The sequence below is a fragment of the Canis lupus genome, chromosome 25 (genome assembly GCF_003254725.2).
Source record: "Canis lupus dingo isolate Sandy chromosome 25, ASM325472v2, whole genome shotgun sequence".
Taxonomy (NCBI): domain Eukaryota; kingdom Metazoa; phylum Chordata; class Mammalia; order Carnivora; family Canidae; genus Canis; species Canis lupus.
Window position 1 is genome coordinate 43,978,837 of NC_064267.1, and position 18,891 is coordinate 43,997,727.

At 38.3% G+C, this 18,891-nt stretch overlaps 1 protein-coding gene across 9 annotated transcripts in view; it reads left to right on the forward strand.

Moving 5' to 3' along the window:
• The window catches only part of DIS3L2 (DIS3 like 3'-5' exoribonuclease 2), a 346,474-nt gene that overhangs the window by 110,392 nt on the left and 217,191 nt on the right, over positions 1 to 18,891 (forward strand). For 8 of the 9 annotated variants that reach the window (XR_007405942.1, XR_007405943.1, XM_049101307.1 and 5 more), the window contains one exon: positions 10,517 to 10,751. Coding sequence is in view for 7 of the 9 variants with exons in the window: in XM_049101307.1 (XP_048957264.1) it covers positions 10,517 to 10,751 (235 nt within the window). In the remaining 2 variants the exon portion in view is untranslated. Of the gene's footprint in view, positions 1 to 4,666; positions 4,799 to 10,516; positions 10,752 to 18,891 lie in introns of all 9 variants that reach the window. The other variant, XM_049101313.1, reaches the window with a different exon arrangement.

Here is an 18,891-nt window from a genome sequence, read left to right on the forward strand (position 1 = left end):
TTTTCTTGGCTCCAAGGTATTTCCTGAACAGTGTATTATACTGTGTCCCAAGTGTGCCATTAAGGGATTTGAAAGTTTGTTAAAACATGTGTGGCAAGTGAGTGCTGTCATTTAAGCCCAGCCAGAGGAGCCAAAAAATGAAAAGCATCTCCTAGGTGGACTTCATGACATGCATTAACTCTGAATGGGAGGCTCAGGTAGTTAAGAAAGGCAGGGCTTTATGTCCTTACCCAAACCCTTTAGCTGACACTTGTAAACAGCCCTTTCAGCAGAAAGTACCTGTAGACATAGGTATATGTAAATCTTTGGGAAAAGCTCCGTTATATCAAGTTGATAAGAACCTCCTACTCCTGGGAAATGTAATAGAATTTATTTGCTTGGAATAGAATTTTCCAGCGCTAATATGGACTTGCTGTTTTTATAAGAGGTAACAGCACTTTTCAAAGATGGCTTTTATGTTTAAGTAAGGGTTTTTCTTTATCAGTAAACAGGAAAATTATGAAATATATCATGCTTGGAGTTTGGGTAAGCCAGCATGATGAAAATGTTACTTGGCATTTTTGTTTAGGATTCCACTGGACTTGTTTCATTACAGGAGTTCTTTTTGTTACATATCAGTTTTGAAATACATTATATTAATTCTAAAAGGAAGGGAAAGAGACATCTAATCAATATCAGTTGGTGAAGTGACTAGTTCTTGATTCTGGTATCAGTTGCAGTTGATATAAATTTACCTTTCTGAGGGATGGATTGGTACTTTACAACTCTGCAGCAATCAGGAATACCCCTGGAGGCTGTGCTGGGGTCTGGGCTTTTTTTCTTTTTCATTTTCTTTTTCTTTTTCTTTTTCTTTTTCTTTTTCTTTTTCTTTTTCTTTTTCTTTTTCTTTCTTTTTCTTTTTCTTTTCTTTTTCCTTTTCCTTTTCTTTTCTTTTTTTCTTTTCTTTTCTTTTCTTTTCTTTTCTTTTCTTTTCTTTTCTTTTCTTTTCTTTTCTTTTTCTTTTCTTCCAGGCATTTGGGATTTTTCTTGCTAAAACTGTTGTTTTCAAGTTGGGGAATGAAGTCTATGGTTATGTTTAAGTTTATATTGAAACTGAAATTGTAATTTAGGTATGAAGGCCTAGAATTATTTTAGAAAAGTACATTTATTTAAATGTCTTCCATAAGTTTTACCTGTGATAAAGTAACATGACTTTTTCTCTGGTTTCCAGACAGTGCCTTAACAGAGGGCAGTATGATATCATGCAGTATCATGTACAGAAGCATCTGAATGTAGCTGGCTCTTGCTGCTTAGTAGTTATTTTGTTCATCTCTTGTAACTTCTTTTAGAATGCTTCTTTTATAATTGATTCAAGTCTTTCTCATTCTCTTTGGAAGTAAAGGAAACCAATATTTATTGAGCGTGTTTTAAATGCCAAGCATTTTGGAATCCTCTGGGGAATATAAAAAATGAATGTGACATGGTTTACTGTCTGATGGAAGAGTGAAATATGCAAAAAATTAAGTGGAATATAGCCTGATCAAGATAATCTTGTAGGGCAGCCCGGGTGGCTCAGCGGTTTAGCGCCGCCTTCAGCCCAGGGCGTGATCCTGGAGACCCGGGATGGACTCCCATGTCGGGCTCCCTGCGTGGAGCCTGCTTCTCCCTCTGCCTCTCTCTCTCTCTCTCTCTCTCCCCCTCTCCTCTCTGTGTATTCTCATAAATAAATGAAATTTAAAAAAAAGATAATCTTGTAGTGAAAGAAAAGTTAAGGAATTAGCAGTGGAAGAAAGGAAAGAAATAGAACATTTCTTAAGAGAGGGAGATTACTCAGAGAAGCATTCACTGAAGAGCTAGATTTTCAATTTTGAGTATTTTCTGGCTTGCAAAATACCTAGAGACATTTCATGCATTGGATGTTAGTGGTGGGAGCCATATGTGTAAAACTCACTCTGAATCTATTGGCAGGAAATCTCCCCTAAGAGCATCTAGGACTAAGGGCAGTGGATATAGAATCCTAGATCTGTGTATATGTCACAGCTCTGCCATTTAGGAGCTGTGGGATTGTAACATGTCAGACCTTGATTTTTTTCCTCTTTGAGATAGACATAATCACTCTCCCATGTATCACTGTGGGGGGGGGTCATTGTGTTGATTAAGTCAGTTAATATGTGAACTGCACAGGGGAGATTGTGCATAACAAGTTATGAGAAATGGTGGGCACCTGGGTGGCTCAAGTCAGGTAAGCATTTGACTCTTGATATCAGGGTCATGAGTTCAAGCCTGGCATTGGGCTCCATGCTGGGCTTAGAGCCTTCTTTAAAAAAAAACCCCAAATTTGAAGAGTCACAATAAAAAGCCTTAGTGTTTAACATATTCATAATTATATTTAAATTTTCTCTGCTTCACTAACTCCTATTCCTTGTTGAACCCTCTTTAAAGGAGTCTTTACTCAGGACTCTATTCTCAGCTTCTCTTTTCTTGACACTTGGCCCTGGGACACCTTTGCTTAATGGTCATTCCCACTGTGTTTAGCTCCCTAATCTTTCTGCCTTCCAGTATGCTCATCCCATCTCCAGATCTACATTTCTAGCTACCAGTTGAATGTTCCTCACCACCTTGAACTTTCTGGGTTTAAAGACTAGATTTGTTTTTCCTTAAACAAATATTAACCCCCAGATACCTGTGCAAAGAGCTTTTCATAAATTCTCAGTTCCATCATAACCTTATAATACTGGATACTCTTACCTTAGTTTAAAGATAATAAAACTGAGATTCAAAGAGATTTAATACCTTTCCCAAAGTAGTATAGCTAGTAAGTGGCAGAGCTGTGATGCAAGCCCAGTTGTATTGACTAGAGTTCCTGCTTTTAACCATTTTTTTCCTACTTCCCTACTTCATTAACTTTATGGTAAAGACCAGACTCATTAAATTGGCCTTCAGGGGTCTTCATGTCTGCTTCTTCATCCTTCTTTCTCTGACTGTACATTGTCACCATTACTTGCCTTTATTAAAGGAAAATTTGCATTTTCTTATATCTCCTTGGTTTTGCACAACTGTCCTTTTCCAGTTTTATCTTCTCTTTTTTCATGTGTTCACCTATCAAAATCTGAGGAAGGCAGGATAGCATGTTGGAATAAGCCTGCACAGGAATCAAATGGATCTATTTTCTATTTTACTGGATAGTTTACATTCAGGCCAGCAGTGTATTGTTGTACATTCTTGCTAACATTTGGTATGCCCACATTTTTAGTTTTTGCCTCTGTAGGTTTATAGTGTTATCTCATTGTAGCTTTAATTTGCATTTATCTGATGACTAATGAGGCCAAGCACCTCATTAGTAGAGCACCACATTTTTATTGGCTACTAGACATTTCTTTTCTTTTTAAAAAGATTTTATTTATTTATTCATGAGTAACATACTGAGAGAGAGAGGGAGAGAGAGAGAGAGAGGCAGAGACACAGGCAGAGGGAGAAGCAGGCTCCCAATAGGGAGCCTGATGTGTGACTTGATCTCAGGACCCCGGGACCAGGACCTGAGCCAAAGGCAGATGCTCAACCACTGAGCCACCCAGGTGCCCCAGGCATTTCTGTTTTATAAAGTGCCCTTAAGTCTTTCCCCCATTTTTCTGTTGGATTGTGTCTTTCATTGATATGTAGGAGTTTTTTCATGCATTCTGGATATGAGCATATATATGGCTTATCTTTAAAATTTCTTTTGCATTATCCTAGGATAAAAGGAAAAATTTATTTTACTGCAATTGAATTTATCATTTTTCATGGCAGTGCTTTTTGCGTTTGCTTTATATATATTTCCCTATATATTTTCTCATGTATTATTTCCTAAAATTCTGCCAGGCTTTTCAAGTAGCTTTTTCCTTAGCCATTTTCTACTTAAACAGTTGTATAGGATCTCTGATTCAGCAAACATTCTTGTCTTCAAAGTAGGGGGATTCTACAGAGCATTTTGCAATTACTTTGCTAACACAGGGGTTATATTTCTCTTAAAGTACAGAAGTCATGCTACACCCACCCTCCTTTTCCAAAAGGTATGTCTCCTCTCTCATGTGTCTCTGAACTCAAGATTCTGGGCTTAAGCTTTCTCCTGATTCCTTTCAGTAGTAAGCTTGTCATCGCTCCCCTTAATTTCATCCTGATGGTTGTCAGGGTTCCTCCTTGGTACTGCTGAGGAGGTGAGGTTATTATTGCTCCCTATCCCCCGGAGTGTCAGGATTATAGCCTGATGGCTGAGGAGGATCATCTTTTTCTCTCATCACATTGCCACACCACTCTGTTGCCCAATTTCACATTCTAAAAAGAGTCAGTAGGCAGATGACAGACTTATCCTCGGTAAAGCTAACTGAAGGGTATATCTGACAAACATTTCTGTGTGTATGTATATGTGCATTTGTGTTTGGGAGGGAGGGTTTAAGGGAATCAAAATTATTAAGTATTGTAGAGTGCTATTATTTCTTGAGCATTTTTCATAGCTTCAAGTGACACTTGTACTTAATATCTGTATGCGCCAATTGATATCTGCCTATATTTTCCTTATTTTTATTAGCAGGGTTTCTGTGATGCTCATCCCATCCTGTTCATGGAACACTCTCAAGTCTGAGAGTGAAAAAGTTCTGTGTGACCCAGCAATGTGCTTCCCTCACTAATCCGTTTCTGTCCTGTCCTCCAGAGACTAGACTAAACCTCCAAGGGAGGATAATCCCAGTTGCAGCATGCACTCGGAATAATAAGTGCAGTCAGCTGCCTCACTCTCAGGTCTGTGGAGGAAGCCAGAGGAATTTTTAAAGTCCTCAGTTAACAGGTCAGTAATACATCATTTTCCTCAGGCCCCCATCCTTTCATTCTGAGCCCAGAGCTCCAAAGTACTGATTGACCTGAGCTGGTGGCCTTCAGCGTCAGAGCCCTGCTCTTTTTTCTTGTGCTTTCTTATGGATATTTTCTATTTGTGGATATGCATTTTTCTTTGGAGGAAGGGTTTACAGCTTTCATCTGATTCTCAGAGGGATCTGCTAAACTTCAAAGTTGAGAACTTCTGAACTGGAATTTTCGACATATTCAAGGTCAATCTCACAGAAGAAGGCCTCTTACATTATAGATCTAAGGAAAATCGAACTACTAGTTTCTAACCTGTGTATGCATGTGTCTGGAAACTGTCCTGAAAGTTCTTTTGTATACCGATCATCTTTTATACTCATTTTTTCATTTTTAAGCCCACTTATTCATCTGTTTATTCATTGAATATGGAACACCTACATTGATTATGCAAGTTTGCTATAGAATATACAAAGAGACGTAAGATACAGCTGGTGAGCATACAGTGTTAACAGATGAGGTAAATTGTATACGTAGACAACACTAATACAGTGAAGAAATTGTGAAGTGCCATAGAAGAGGTACATACAAATTGCTTTGGCACTTTAAAAATGGGAGATTTTACTTTTGCCTGGGGCAGGTGGTAGGGGATAGGGGGGAACTGGGAAGATTGTGCAGTGGACTCTGGGTTATAGAAAATACAAGCCAATTGGATGAGGTCTTCAGAGACGGATTTTAGACATGTGGAGATGTTGGATGCAGTGTGCCACCTCTGGTTCTTTGTTCACTCAAATGAGATTGAGTATACACTGTGTCAGGCCTAGCTTTACTCATTTCATGGAGTTTACAATTTATCAGATAAGATAGACTCTGAACAAGTTATTTCCTCATTCATTGCTGTATTCATTCATTTAACATACATTTGAGTGGCTACTAAATGCATTCTTGGCATATAACAGTGAATAAAACAGCTGCTGAGCTCATGAAACCTACATTCTAGTTGGGAGACAGAAATACATAAGTTTGTAATATATGGTCAGGTAGGGATAAATAAAGTGAAGAAAAATAAAGCAGAATAAGAACATAGAATAATGACAGCCAGGTGGGGCTGTTTCAGTTAATGTGATCAGGGAAGGCCTCTCTCTCTGAGAGAAGGGTATTTGGAATGAGACCTGAAGAAGATGAGGAGATCAAGTCCTAAGAATAGCTGGGCATAGAGTTTTCCAAATTGAGGGGAATAGCAATACAAGGACTTTAGGATTGAAGGTTTTAGTATTCTAGGAATAACAAGAAGATCTGAAGATTGGGTATAACTTGCGAAGGAAGAAGTTACAGAAAATGAGAATAGAACTATAATATGGGCCTGGTTTGACAAGGCCTTGTGGCATGGCGATGGAGTGGTGTTGGGAAGCCATTGGGAGAATGACATGGTCTGATTTATCTCTAAAAGATCACTCTAGCTGATTTGGTCCAAGGAGATAAAGGTTGCTTGTGCAGTCACAGTGCAAATGGCAAGAAGAAATATTTGAAGGAAAGGCCAGCGGGCTTTCTGATGGATTGGATATGGGGCATGAGAGGAAGATGTAGTTTGGTGCTGTCTGCTGAGAAAGCCGATGCTGAGAGAAGAGTGGGTTCTAGTGGAAAACAAGAGTTCTCTTGTTCAAGAGGCCAACTGACATCCAGACGAAGATGTAAAAGGAGGTAGTTGGATAGAAGTCTGGTATTCAGGGAATGATTGATGCCCGGTGTTTAATTTGGGGAGTTTTTTTTTTTTTTAATTTTTTTATTTATGATAGTCACACACAGAGAGAGAGAGAGAGAGAGAGAGGCAGAGACATAGGCAGAGGGAGAAGCAGGCTCCATGCACCGGGAGCCCGATGTGGGATTCGATCCCGGGTCTCCAGGATCGCACCCTGGGCTAAAGGCAGGCGCTAAACCGCTGCGCCACCCAGGGATCCCTAATTTGGGGAGTTAATAGGATATAGAGAGATTTAAAACCATGAGACTGAATGAAATCACCTGGGGAGTGAGGTCCTCTCCCTAGTGTTGTTTAACATGCTCCTCTCGGGATCCCTGGGTGGCGCAGCGGTTTAGCGCCTGCCTTTGGCCCGGGGTGCGATCCTGGAGACCTGGGATCGAATCCCACATCAGGCTCCCGGTGTATGGAGCCTGCTTCTCCCTCTGCCTGTGTCTCTGCCTCTCTCGCTCTCTCTGTGTGTGACTATCATAAATAAATAAAAATTAAAAAAAAAAAATAACATGCTCCTCTCATCCTTTTTTTTTTTTTTTTTCCTCCTCTCATCCTTGTTTCAAACTAGATTCACGTTCAATCTGGGGGAAAAGTACTTCATGGATGGTGTTGTGTCCTTACTGTTCTAGTCCTCGGGAAGCACCATGGTTCTTTCTCTTTTTAAGATATTTATGTTGATCAGCGGGTATAGGTATTGCCGCTCTGATCCATTTATTATAAAACTCCATCCCCATTAGGTTATGAATTAGTTGGTTTTAGCAACCACTAATGATCATTTCCTGAATCCATTATTTCAACAGAGATGGCAAAATGGTGATAGCAAAATTCTTTCCTTCCTTTTCAATTAGCGAAACTCTTCAGTAAAGATGAACTTTATCTCATCAACTGTTTGGTTAGCCCGAGGTACAATTTGTACAGGAAAGGTAGAGTAAATGCTTGGAATTTTCTAAGGATGACCAGAGAGAGCTTTTTTTCATGGTGATTCCTGAGTTTTTTCATAAGACCCTAGTAGCCTTTGATAGCTTTCTTGTTTTCCTGGTATGCTAAGATGTTTCAGGTTCCTCTTATCTATGCCGCACTCCAGCCTTGAATTAGCCATTTCTCTAAGGGTCCTGCAACCCTCACTCTTAACCAGTGTGTGGAGTAGTTTTAGGGTGTCTTTTGTATTGGGTGGTCTTACGGTGACCTTTTTTTTCTCAGAACATATTTCTGTTCTTGTGTGTACTGGTATAACAAAACAGAATGAACATACTTTTTAAATGCAACATATTAATTTATATAATTATTTTTATTTATATTTTTTAGAGAAGGAGTGGGGAGCAGCAGAGGGACAGGGAGAGATAGAATCTTAAGCAGGCTCCAGGCCCAGAGGCATGGGGCTTGATCTCATGACCCTGAGATCATGACCTGAGCTGAAATCAAGAGCCCGAAGCTTAACTGACTGAGCCACCCAGGTGCTCCAATTATATTTTGATTCCACAATTTTGAATGGCTTGGTTTATTCACCAAGTCCTGCTTCCTTACAACATTTTTTCATTTAGTAAGTCAAAAGTGAATTTAGTGCCAAAAATACTAATTCTGGAGTGTAACTAATCTAAGCCATGTAGATTATCATAAAGTCAGAACTGGGCTGGCTTAAAATGTGCTATACAATTAGGCTTGGCATAATCTGGTTATTGCTTTTCTCTGTTCTCCTCTTCCCAGTGACTTTTATTCAAACTTTTAATATGTGAGCCATAGCATAATTTTTAATAAGTAGCAGAATCATAATGATTCCAGAATTCTTATTATATTTTATGCATACATAAACATGCATATGGAGAAAGACTACTTTTCACTGTAGGATAGTTGAGCATTTAAATTTGATAGTGTCAGAATTTTGATTCCCCTTGTAAGATTTTCTGCATGGCATGTGGGAACCAAATCTTTTGTGAAACCATTAGTGGTATTACCTGTGAGTCTAATTGTCGAACAGCAGGCATTCTCCTTCAGCTCTGGTCCCACCTCTTCTCTCTCAGAAAAATTGTGTGTGGGAATGATGTAGAAAAAAACAACAGAGCAGTGATCCTGTCGGAGCCTCCATGCTTTAGACACACCTCCTGCCTGTGCTATGGGCTATTTTTTTTTTATAAAGGTTTTACTTATTTATTTGAAAGAAACCACAGGCAGGGGGAGGGGCAGAGGGAGAGGGACAGGCAAACTGTCCACTGATTGAGGAGCCTGACTTAGGGCTCAATCCCAGGACCCTAAGGTCAAGACCTGATCCAAAGTCAGACACCTGACCAACTGAGCCACCCAGGCACCCCTGCTTTGGGCTATTCTGACAATGCCCAAGGTGTGTTCATTCTTTGAGGATGATCGGAGCAGATCTTCCTAAATGTTACTAAATTTGCCAGGCACATTTAAGGACATTGACTAGGTTTGCTGATTTGAGTGGTGTCGAATTATTTTCCTTCTCTAACTTGTCAGTGAAATCTCTGTTTTTGAATGATCTCCTCTGGGTCAGGTATGAAAACCAAACTTCTGTAACTAGGCAGAAGTATACAGAAGAGAGCTGGGTTTTATGATTGTATATTAATTAAAAGACCTACTGTGGCTTCCCTCTTGTGCTCTCATGCAGGAAGGGGCCTGAGGAAATCTTTCTGGAGATTTCTGGCCTAGACCATTGAAATTTCTTTCTTACTATCAAAGAAAAGGAAACTTCAAACTTCTCATAATGAGATAATGGACAAATGAATGAGTGATAAAAGAATGAAAAAATGAATGAATGAATGAATGTGACAAGATTCAAAACATGGCAAGAGCTGAAAGAAAATTTCACAAAAATTATTCTGAAATTGGAAATCAAGTTTTCAAAAAATTTTATTAAATGTTATTAACTTTACTCTGAAAAATTAACTGTTTACAAGTTTTTCTATTACCACATTTTCATGAAGTCACTTTTTTAAAAACTTGGGAATATATTCCTAGAATCTTTAGAATACCTTTTTAATATTTTACTTTGATTTTCTGGGTGACTATAATATTCATTGTCTGGGGTTGGTTATGTTTATTGGAATCTGTGACATGAAAATGTTTTGGAAAAGATTTCTTTCGGTAGCTTTTTCTGCCTTGTTTCAGATAAAGATCCCTTATTAAAGGATCCTTGTGTGGTCTAATTTTAATGGTAATCTGGCTTGTTGAAGGCGGGCATCTATTTCGAAACTTCAGGGTTCAACTCAGAAAAATATTAGACCTATAAAGTATTAACACATAGAGAAACTGCTACAGAAATCCACAGAAATCAAATGCCATAGAAATGAGAATACTGACATTTGACTGTTATGTGACAAACTCATTAAGTCCATTAGTGTCTAGACTCTTCTGTTTGAAAATATTTGTCAAATTATGTAATGCTTCATTCTTAGTGCTAGTATAAATATCCATCAATTGTATGCTTTCTATACTGATTTCAAGCCTCAAAATGGAGAATTAAGGGCTTTTATTCTTTCTGAGAACATTTATAAACTCTTATTTACACTTTTTTTTCTGTTTCATCATATTCTGTGGTTTCATTTGGAGTGCAGTAACATACTATGCTGAGTTCTTTTATCTGAACATATTCACTGATCCGTGTGATGTACCCTTATGAAGCAGCTTAGTACTTGTGGTATTCAGGTCCTCTGGGGGAAAGTGGATGAAAATGCACATCAGAAAAATGGGGAGTAGATATGTCATTCATCCTGGGCATCTTGAGGAGCTGAGGGCCACCCTGGCACTGTTGGATTGATCATCTCCATAAAGTAGCCTATGCACCTGGAGAATAAATATTCTTTTTCAAGCTACATGGTGAGTGACCATTGCTGTGAGCTTCTGAATGTGCATTTTTCCCTTAGGAAAGAAAAACAAAAAAAGAAAAATCTGTTATTTCCTGTTCTCCCCTCCAGTGATTTAGCAGAACTTTTCTATTTTCTTCAGGTAATTAAACCAGAGAGCAGTGACAAAGAAACAGAAGGTGCCTATGAATTAGATCTCCCTGAGGAGCTCTGTGGAAGCCATCTCCCGCAGCAGTCCATGAAAGGCTATAATGACAGTCCTGATGTCATTATAGAGGCTCAGTTTGATGACAGTGACTCAGAAGATGGACATAGCAGCACACAGAATGTTCTGGTTGATGGTGTCAAGAAACTCTCAGTTTGTGTTCATGACAAAGGTGAGTACTGGATTGCTGTCTGACATTTTATTTTACTAACCTGATTATTTTAGGATTGGGATTCTTTCCTACAGACCTAATTGCACAGTGCAGTTGGGACCTTCCCAATTTCTAATAATGGCAGCTATTAGAAAAGGGGGACCTTTGACCACTTCCGGCTGCTGGCTGTGAGGAGGGACTGGAGATACTGCTGTTGGCTCCTGTGGCCAGTGGGTACTGTTGTCCTTCCCTAATAGGTCTTTTTTTTTTCTTCCCTAATAGGTCTTAAGTTATGTTGATAGCTAACCTTGAAGTTTTCTGTGATGAGCCCCATCCACCCCTATAGCTGATAGGAACAGAATTAAACTGATCTTTCAAATCCGAAAAAGCACTTCATTTTACCCTGAATTTTGCTTTAATTCAGTACATTTTAAAAGTGTTTTCATCATTGGTGGTAGGAATGGGTCACCTTAAATTTGATAAGTAGATTATCTTTACAAAGTATTTTGATTCTAAACCTTGAAAAAAAAATCCAGTATTGCTGTCTCTGATTAAATTTTAAGCCATGTGTCTTCTGGATGCAGAAGAAAGCAGGTGCGAACACATAGACAAGGAGCTATGACCAAGGGCCCTAGCTGACCACACTCAGGGAAACTAAAGGGAGAGTAGTAGTGAAAATTGGAATATTTTAGTGTATAGATTGCTAAGAAGTTTTAAGTGCAGGGAGTATATTTTCTAGCCAAGTTGAGTTTTCTCTATACTCTGACAGGGAAACAATTGACCTAGCAAGACCAATTATATTATGAGCTTTTTTTAATCAGGAAGAAGTTTCTGGCACTGTGCCCTTGAAAGGTTAGAAGAAATGCCAGATTACTAAAAGAGGATGTTCTGTGGACACACTGTGATAGGGACTGGTGGGCATGCCTCATTGGCATTCTGAAGTAAGCTGGAGGTGATTTCAGGAAGTGACTACATAAGGATCACCCTGTTTCTTCACTGCTGATGAAGTAGTGACCTGGGGTGGCGAGTATTTTCTGAAAACATGTCACTTTTTGATGCCAGCTACTACTAATTCAGAAGGACTTACCAAATGTGAAATTCTCTTTGAATGAAGAAACTACTGCTTCGTCAGTGGCCCACTGGGTATGCTGACCTGAGGCACCCAGGTTCCTTTTGTTTTGTGGTCTGCTTAGTTAAATAGTGATTTCACTGTTCAGGCCTGGGCAATTTCAGTTGGATGTTATTCCTTGAAATTTCATTCTTCTGATGTATTCTCTTTCTTCTTTAAAAATAGTTGGGTACATTCTTGGGATCCCTAGGTGGCGCAGCGGTTTGGCGCCTGCCTTTGGCCCAGGGCGCGATCCTGGAGACCCAGGATTGAATCCCACATCGGGCTCCCGGCGCATGGAGCCTGCTTCTTCCTCTGCCTATGTCTGTGCTCCCCTCTCTCTCTCTGTGTGACTATCATAAGTTTAAAAAAAAAAAAAAAAGTTGGGTACTGTGGCCCTCTTCTGAGAGTGCATTTATATTTTCATGGCATCAGTATTGTGAGTCATACCTTCTCTGTGAGAAGAGAGGGAAATAACCAAGACCCTATATAGCCAAATCCTCCATCAACAAGATCACCAAGGGAGAGAGATACTTGCACGACAAAGTCAGGCAAAGGAGTGCTTTAAAACTTATTTAGTATTTGGCCCAAAACTACTTCCTGGAGACCTAGCTTTGGTGTTTGAACTTGGCCAGACCTCAGGAGCCTCTCTGAGCCCCCTTAGGCTCCACAGTTGAAGGGATAAGATTCCCTGATTTCTTGTTAGTGGTTGGTACCAATACAAGGTCAAGGAAATATTGATGGATGGGAGTGATGACAGAATTGATACCAGAGTGGATACTAATAATCTACTTTTCTCTTTGTTTGGGAAATTCTGATGCCAGACCTGTTTTTGATTTGTCCTCTGTTATAATTCTCCTCCTTCTCTCTTACCAGTAAATATCATTGAGTCCTTTACATGTCCAGTGTATGCATGTTTTTTCCTTACTCTTTTTATGGTCTTCCAGCCTTACTGTTGTTTATATTCCTTCCTTACTAGGACTGACAGAGGGAACAGCCTTAATCCTTCCCTCAGTATGTGGTACAAATTTCTCTTCCCTGTTAGCCTTTAAATAGAGAGTTTGTGAAACCACATTGCTGTTTCTCATTTCTTGCCCTCTTGATATTTAGGAAAATTGCAATTTGCTCTTTTAAAAATCATGATGTTTTTAGGATATTTCAATCCGCTTCTCTTCTCCGGGTGATATAAAATCTGGTTACAGTTAGGATGTTGGTACTTTTGCACCATTTAAGGTTTTAAAATTTGTTATTGAAACAAACCATAACCTTAAGAATATCGTAAACTTTTCCTAAGACTTCTAGAAAGGTTCTTTGCTGTGTGTCATCATTGCAAATGGTTATTAATCCTTGTTCACACCCGTGTTCCAAAGTGTTTATTTATTTATTTTTGTTTTAATATCATGTTTTACCTAAAGCAAATGTTACCTATTGCACATGTACACATTGTATATCTGTGTTTGCCCGGGAAACATTCCTGTCTCTTCCATAGCTACATTTCTCTGGTAAGTGACGAATCACCCCAGGATCTGCATCCTGTGCCTATTGTTGCATGAAAAGTTTCTCTGGGTACCTCAGTCCGACCCAGTAGTTTCTTCTAGGAATACAGTGTGGATCTGTATCATCCTCAGCCCCTAGGAGAGAATGGGCCAAAGACTGGTCCCCTCTTGTAGGTCTAGTCCCATAGGTTTCCAAGGCTAAGCTTTTACCACAGTCCAGGCAGCAGTGTCATTGTCAACACAGAAATCTGCCAACTGGGTGGAGCCTGGGGACAACCCAAATAAATTTTCTCTGGTATCAGATATTTGGGTAATAGTTGCCTGGTTAGCAAACTCCGAAGGAGAAAAATCACGATGGCCAAGTGGTGCTATATGTAGCTCTGCCTCTTTCATCGTCAGGAATTTTAAGAGCAGTCTTGTCCCAGCTGGGTCTGCCAGAGATCTTGTTCAGTTTTCTGGTCTGGAGACAGGCCTCCACCAGTACCCTGATAATGTGGAGTCGCTGATCCTTTCATTTCTCCCTTCTATCTCCTGGCCACCTCCACCTCTTTTCTGAAGGAAGAATCTGCATGGAATCCTTGATCTCATCTGAGATTTGAATCTAATTGCTTCTTCTAGGGCCTGCCCAGGTCAGCCTCAGAGTCAGGATGAGACTTTTTTTCTCACTTAAGGTCAGTCTCCTTCTCTGACAGGCCTGCCCATTGCCTGTGTTTCAGTTCTTTTCCCTTGGATGAAAAGTACCTGTATTTCCCTTTGGCTAAGAAAAGCAGACCTGTATGATTATTCTCTTGGTATTCTTCTAGGTTATTTAAATCCCAAGAACTCTTTCTCCTAACCATTCTTTCTGAACTAAATATCTTCTGTTTCCAGATTTCTGCGATCATATCTTCCCTAAATGATGATCAGTACACCTAGAAGACAGTTATGTTTGTTTCAGAAATTATATTAAACATTAGATATATAGTAATTTTCTATCAACCACAGTTTTCGGACAGTGTTTTGAAATCTCATTTTCAAAAATGCAAAGCTGAGGCGTCTGGGTGGCATAGTGGTTGAGCGTCTGCCTTTGGCTCAGGTCGTGATCCTGGGGTCCTGGCATCGAGTCCCACATCAGGCTCCCTGCAGGGACCCTACTTCTCCTTGCTCAAGGTGTCAGTAAGAAACATCTTCAATGAAGCCTTTAAATATTTTTTGCAAAAATTATTGTTTTATGAATGTACTAAAAAAAGTCAAACAGTTTTGCCTTTTGCTTAACTTATAATGTGTATTCTTTTTTGATTGAGATTATTATCTTATTCTGGTTTCTCTCTAAATCTATTTGTGGTGTTGAACCATCCTAAGAATTCAAGGATAGCCTTGCATTATCCTAGGATGAATCTCAAGTATAGCCTTTTTTTTTTTTTTTAAAGATTTATTTATTCGTTTTAGGGAGAGCGAGAGAGCAAGAGAGTGCATGAGTAGGAAGAGGGCCAGAGGGAGAGAGAATCTCAAGCAGGCACTGTGCTCACAGGGAGCCTTATGTGGGACTCAATACATAAGTTCTGTTCCAGTTCTCTCTTTTCGTGCAAGTTTGGCATAATTTAATAGGAATTTATCCATTCAAATTTATTAGCCTATAGATAATCCTGATACTCTTTAATATTTTTTTAATTACTTAAGAAATCTTTTGTCTGTACTTTAGCCTCTCATTTCATCCTATATTTTGATTATTTGAATCTTCTCCCTTTTTTCTTGGTAGCTCTTGCTTGTCAAAGATCTATCTTAATCTTTTCAGGGAACGTGTGTTTTGGTTGTGTTTTTTTTTTTTCTCTGTTTATTGTTGGTGATGTTCTGTATATCATTGATACTTGATTCCTTATTTTAAGGGTTTGCTTTTTTGCCCCTTTCCCAACTTCTTGAATACTTAGCTTATTACTTTTAGTCTTTCTTGTTTTCTTTAAAATGTTTTCAAAGCTGTATATTTCCCCCCAAATACTTCTTTAGCTGTAGTCCATAGATTTTGAGGTAAAGTATTTTTATTATTAGTTGTAAGTGTTTAATTTCCTTTGTGATTTCTTCTGTAACTAAATTATGGTTTGGTATATTTTGAAGTTCTATTGTTAGGTGCATATATGTGTTTATTAGAATATACCTAGATATATTTTTGTATACATGTATACACATATTGTATTTATGCATAATAATCACTGATACTTACTGAGCATTTACTGTGTGGTAGGGCCTAAGTACAGCTGACCCTTGAACAACAAATGGGGGTTGGGGCATTCAACTCCCTTGTAGTAAAAAATCCACATACAACTTTTGACTCCCTCAAAACTCAACTATCAATAGCCTGTTGTTGAGGTGCCTGGGTGGCACAGTCAGTTAAGGGTCTGACCCTTGGTTTCAGCTCAGGTCATGATTTCACGGTTGTGGGATCGAGCCCTGCGTCAGGCTCCATGCTCAGCACAAAGTCTGCTGGAGATTCTCTCTCCCTCTACCTTTGCCCCTCCCACTTGTGCTCTCTGTCTTTAAAATAAAGGAATAAATCTTAAAGAAAAAAACCCCACAATTATTACTGATAGCCTACTGTTGACTGGAAGCTTTACTGATAACATAAGCAGTTAATACATCTTTTGTATGTTGTATATATTATATACTCTAAAATAAAGCTAGAGAAAAGAAAATGTTAATGAGAAAATCATGAAGAAGAGGAAATACATTTACATTACTATACTGTATTTATTGAAAAAATCCACATGTAAGTGGACCTAAGCAGTTCAGACTCAAAGATCTATCTTAATCTTTTCAGGGAACGTGTGTTTTGGTTGTGTTTTTTTTTTTTTTTCTCTGTTTATTGTTGATGTGTTCTGTACACAATTGGTACTAGATTTCTTATTTTGAGGGTTTGCTTTTTTGTCACTTTTCCAACTTCTTGAATTGAATACTTAGCTTAATCCTCATTATGTTTAGTTATTTAATTCTTACAAAATATCTAGTATCTACTTCAGGAATATTAGTAATATTTATCTCAGAGTTACTTTTAGCTTTTTATTTCCAAAGCACAGAAATGATACACAGTTGGTAAATACACTTTAAAAGAATCCCATGATAGCTTTTTAAAAATATCTATGCCTGGATACCACCCCAGACATTCTGATTCTAGTTGATCTGGTATTTTTAAAAAGCTCTCCAGAGATCCAAGGATTCTACTATGTAGCCAGAATTGAATAGTTCTAGACTTGTCTTCTTAACCATTATGTTATATATCTCTCCTCATACCTACCAACACACATTGTAGAGGTTAAGCATTTCATGGTGGTTCAACTCTCAGTGTATAATTTGATTTGATCAAGAATCATCAGTAGGTATTAAAGCCATTGGGTGAAAGGCTGTTGGAGACTAAGATATTTACATGAACTCAAGGTATCTTGCACAGTTGACTTACTACTTAATTACACTGGGCAAAACGTCCCTTTATAGTAGACAGACTTGGTGGTCACTACTTGAACCAGGTGGTGAGGCTTCACATCACCAATAGTGTAATGACTTGAGATTTTGTGCCTTCTGATGGGATGTATTGTCACAATATCATCTGTGAAATATTCATGTCAAAAATGTTTCACTGGAATGAACAAAGCTTCTGGCCCTGTATATCAGAAATATAGGGGACCATGAAACAGGTTAAATGACACCATGGGAAAAATAGTAAGATAAATTCAATATGTGGAACAATCTGTATGATAACTAGCCTGAACCCTTCAAAAAAGTTAATGTTGTGAAGAAAAAACAAGGGGAACTCTCTTAGAAGAGGGACCAAATGAAACATAACCAAAAATAATGTGTGAATGTTGATAGATCCTGTCTTAGAGGAATAATATAATAACAGTTGGGGAAATTTATTTATTTATTTATTATTTATTTATTTAAAATATTTAAAATATTTATTTATTTTGGAGAGAGAGTAAGCCTGAGAAGGAGAGGCAGAGAGAGAGAATCTCAGGCCGCTCAGCCATGCTGAGCTTGGAGCCTGATGTGGTGCTCAGTCCCATGACCCTGAGATCACAACCTGAGCTGAAACCAGGAATTGGATGCTTAACCGACTGCTCCACCTAGGCACCGCAAAATTGGGGAAATTTAAATTTAGACTATAAATTAGATGACATTTTGGAATTACTGTTAATTTTCTTATGTATAGTAATGATATTGAAGATATATAAGAGAATATCCTTACTCTTAGGGAATTACTGGTTGAAGTGCTTTGGGTAAAGTATCTTGGTGTCTTTCACTTTTAAATGGGTCAGAAAAACAAAACAAAACTCTGTGCACATGTATGCATCGCTTGGGGGAGAAAGCAGATATTGAGCAAATTGTTAACAGTGACTTAATGGGTATTTTTAATATTACTCTCTCAACTTTTTAGCAGATTTAAAAATCTGTTTTAAAAAATGGGCAAAAATTACCCATGCAATATTGAAAGAGAAGAATTATCATGTTCTATAGCCCAAGTGTGTAGTTGAAGAGCTAGTGTTGGTCTTCCTTTGGCTTTGACTCTACAGTATTCTAGAGCATGAAGTAATTACTGCTCATTTTTAAAAAACTAACATAGTTAGATCTGTTTTCAGTTGGGTATTTTTCCTACCAATTAATTTTATTTAAAGAATTACAATTTTATTTCCCATTAAAAATACCAGTGTATTGCTCAAGGTGTCAGTAAGAAACATCTTCAATGAAGCTTTTAAATATTTTTGCAAAAATTACTGTTTTTATGAATGTAGTAAAAAAGTAAAACAGAATGAGACCATACCATACTAGCATATAATTTTTAAAAAGAATGTAAAAATCTTCTTGTTCTAGTCTTTGTTCTACATAGTATATGCTTGCATTGAAAACCCAAAATTTGTAACATAAGTTTTTATTTTTATAAAACAAAGTTAATTTTTCCCATTATGATCTGTAAAATTTGGTTCCCACTTGATATTAAATTTACTTGGGGCACCTGGCTGGCTCAGTCAGTTAAGCTTCTGATTTCGGCTCAGGTCATCATCTCAAGGTCCTGGGATCGAGTCCCTTGTCAGGCTCCCTGCTCACCAGGGAATCTGCTTCCCTCTCCCTCTGCCCTTTTTCCCTGTCATCCTTTCTTTCTCTCTCAAATGAATAAATAAAATTTAAAAAAGGTTTTAAAAATAAAGTAAATTTATGAGCCTTTTTCTTGTATAACTTATCTTCAGAATATTTCGTACTCTGTCTCTTTGGCCTGGCATGGAGCAGGTGTTCAATTAGTGGTAGCCTGGGACAGTGGAAAGCGCAGTGGACTTGGGAGTAAGATGAGCAAGGTTGGAGTCTCCACTCTACTTCTGAAATAAGGGAGTTGGGCAAAATTATGCCAGAAGTTCCGTCTAGCTAAAAAGTTCTATGATGAAATATATTTTTGATAATATTACGGATTTAGTCAGAGAGGTTGTAATGAGTCATGGACAGGAATGGTTTTGGAGGTTCTTCCATTGGAGGCTGCTCTGTCTCAAAACCGTCACAGCCTTTGCCACTTACCTTTACCACTTGTTTATTCATCTACTCA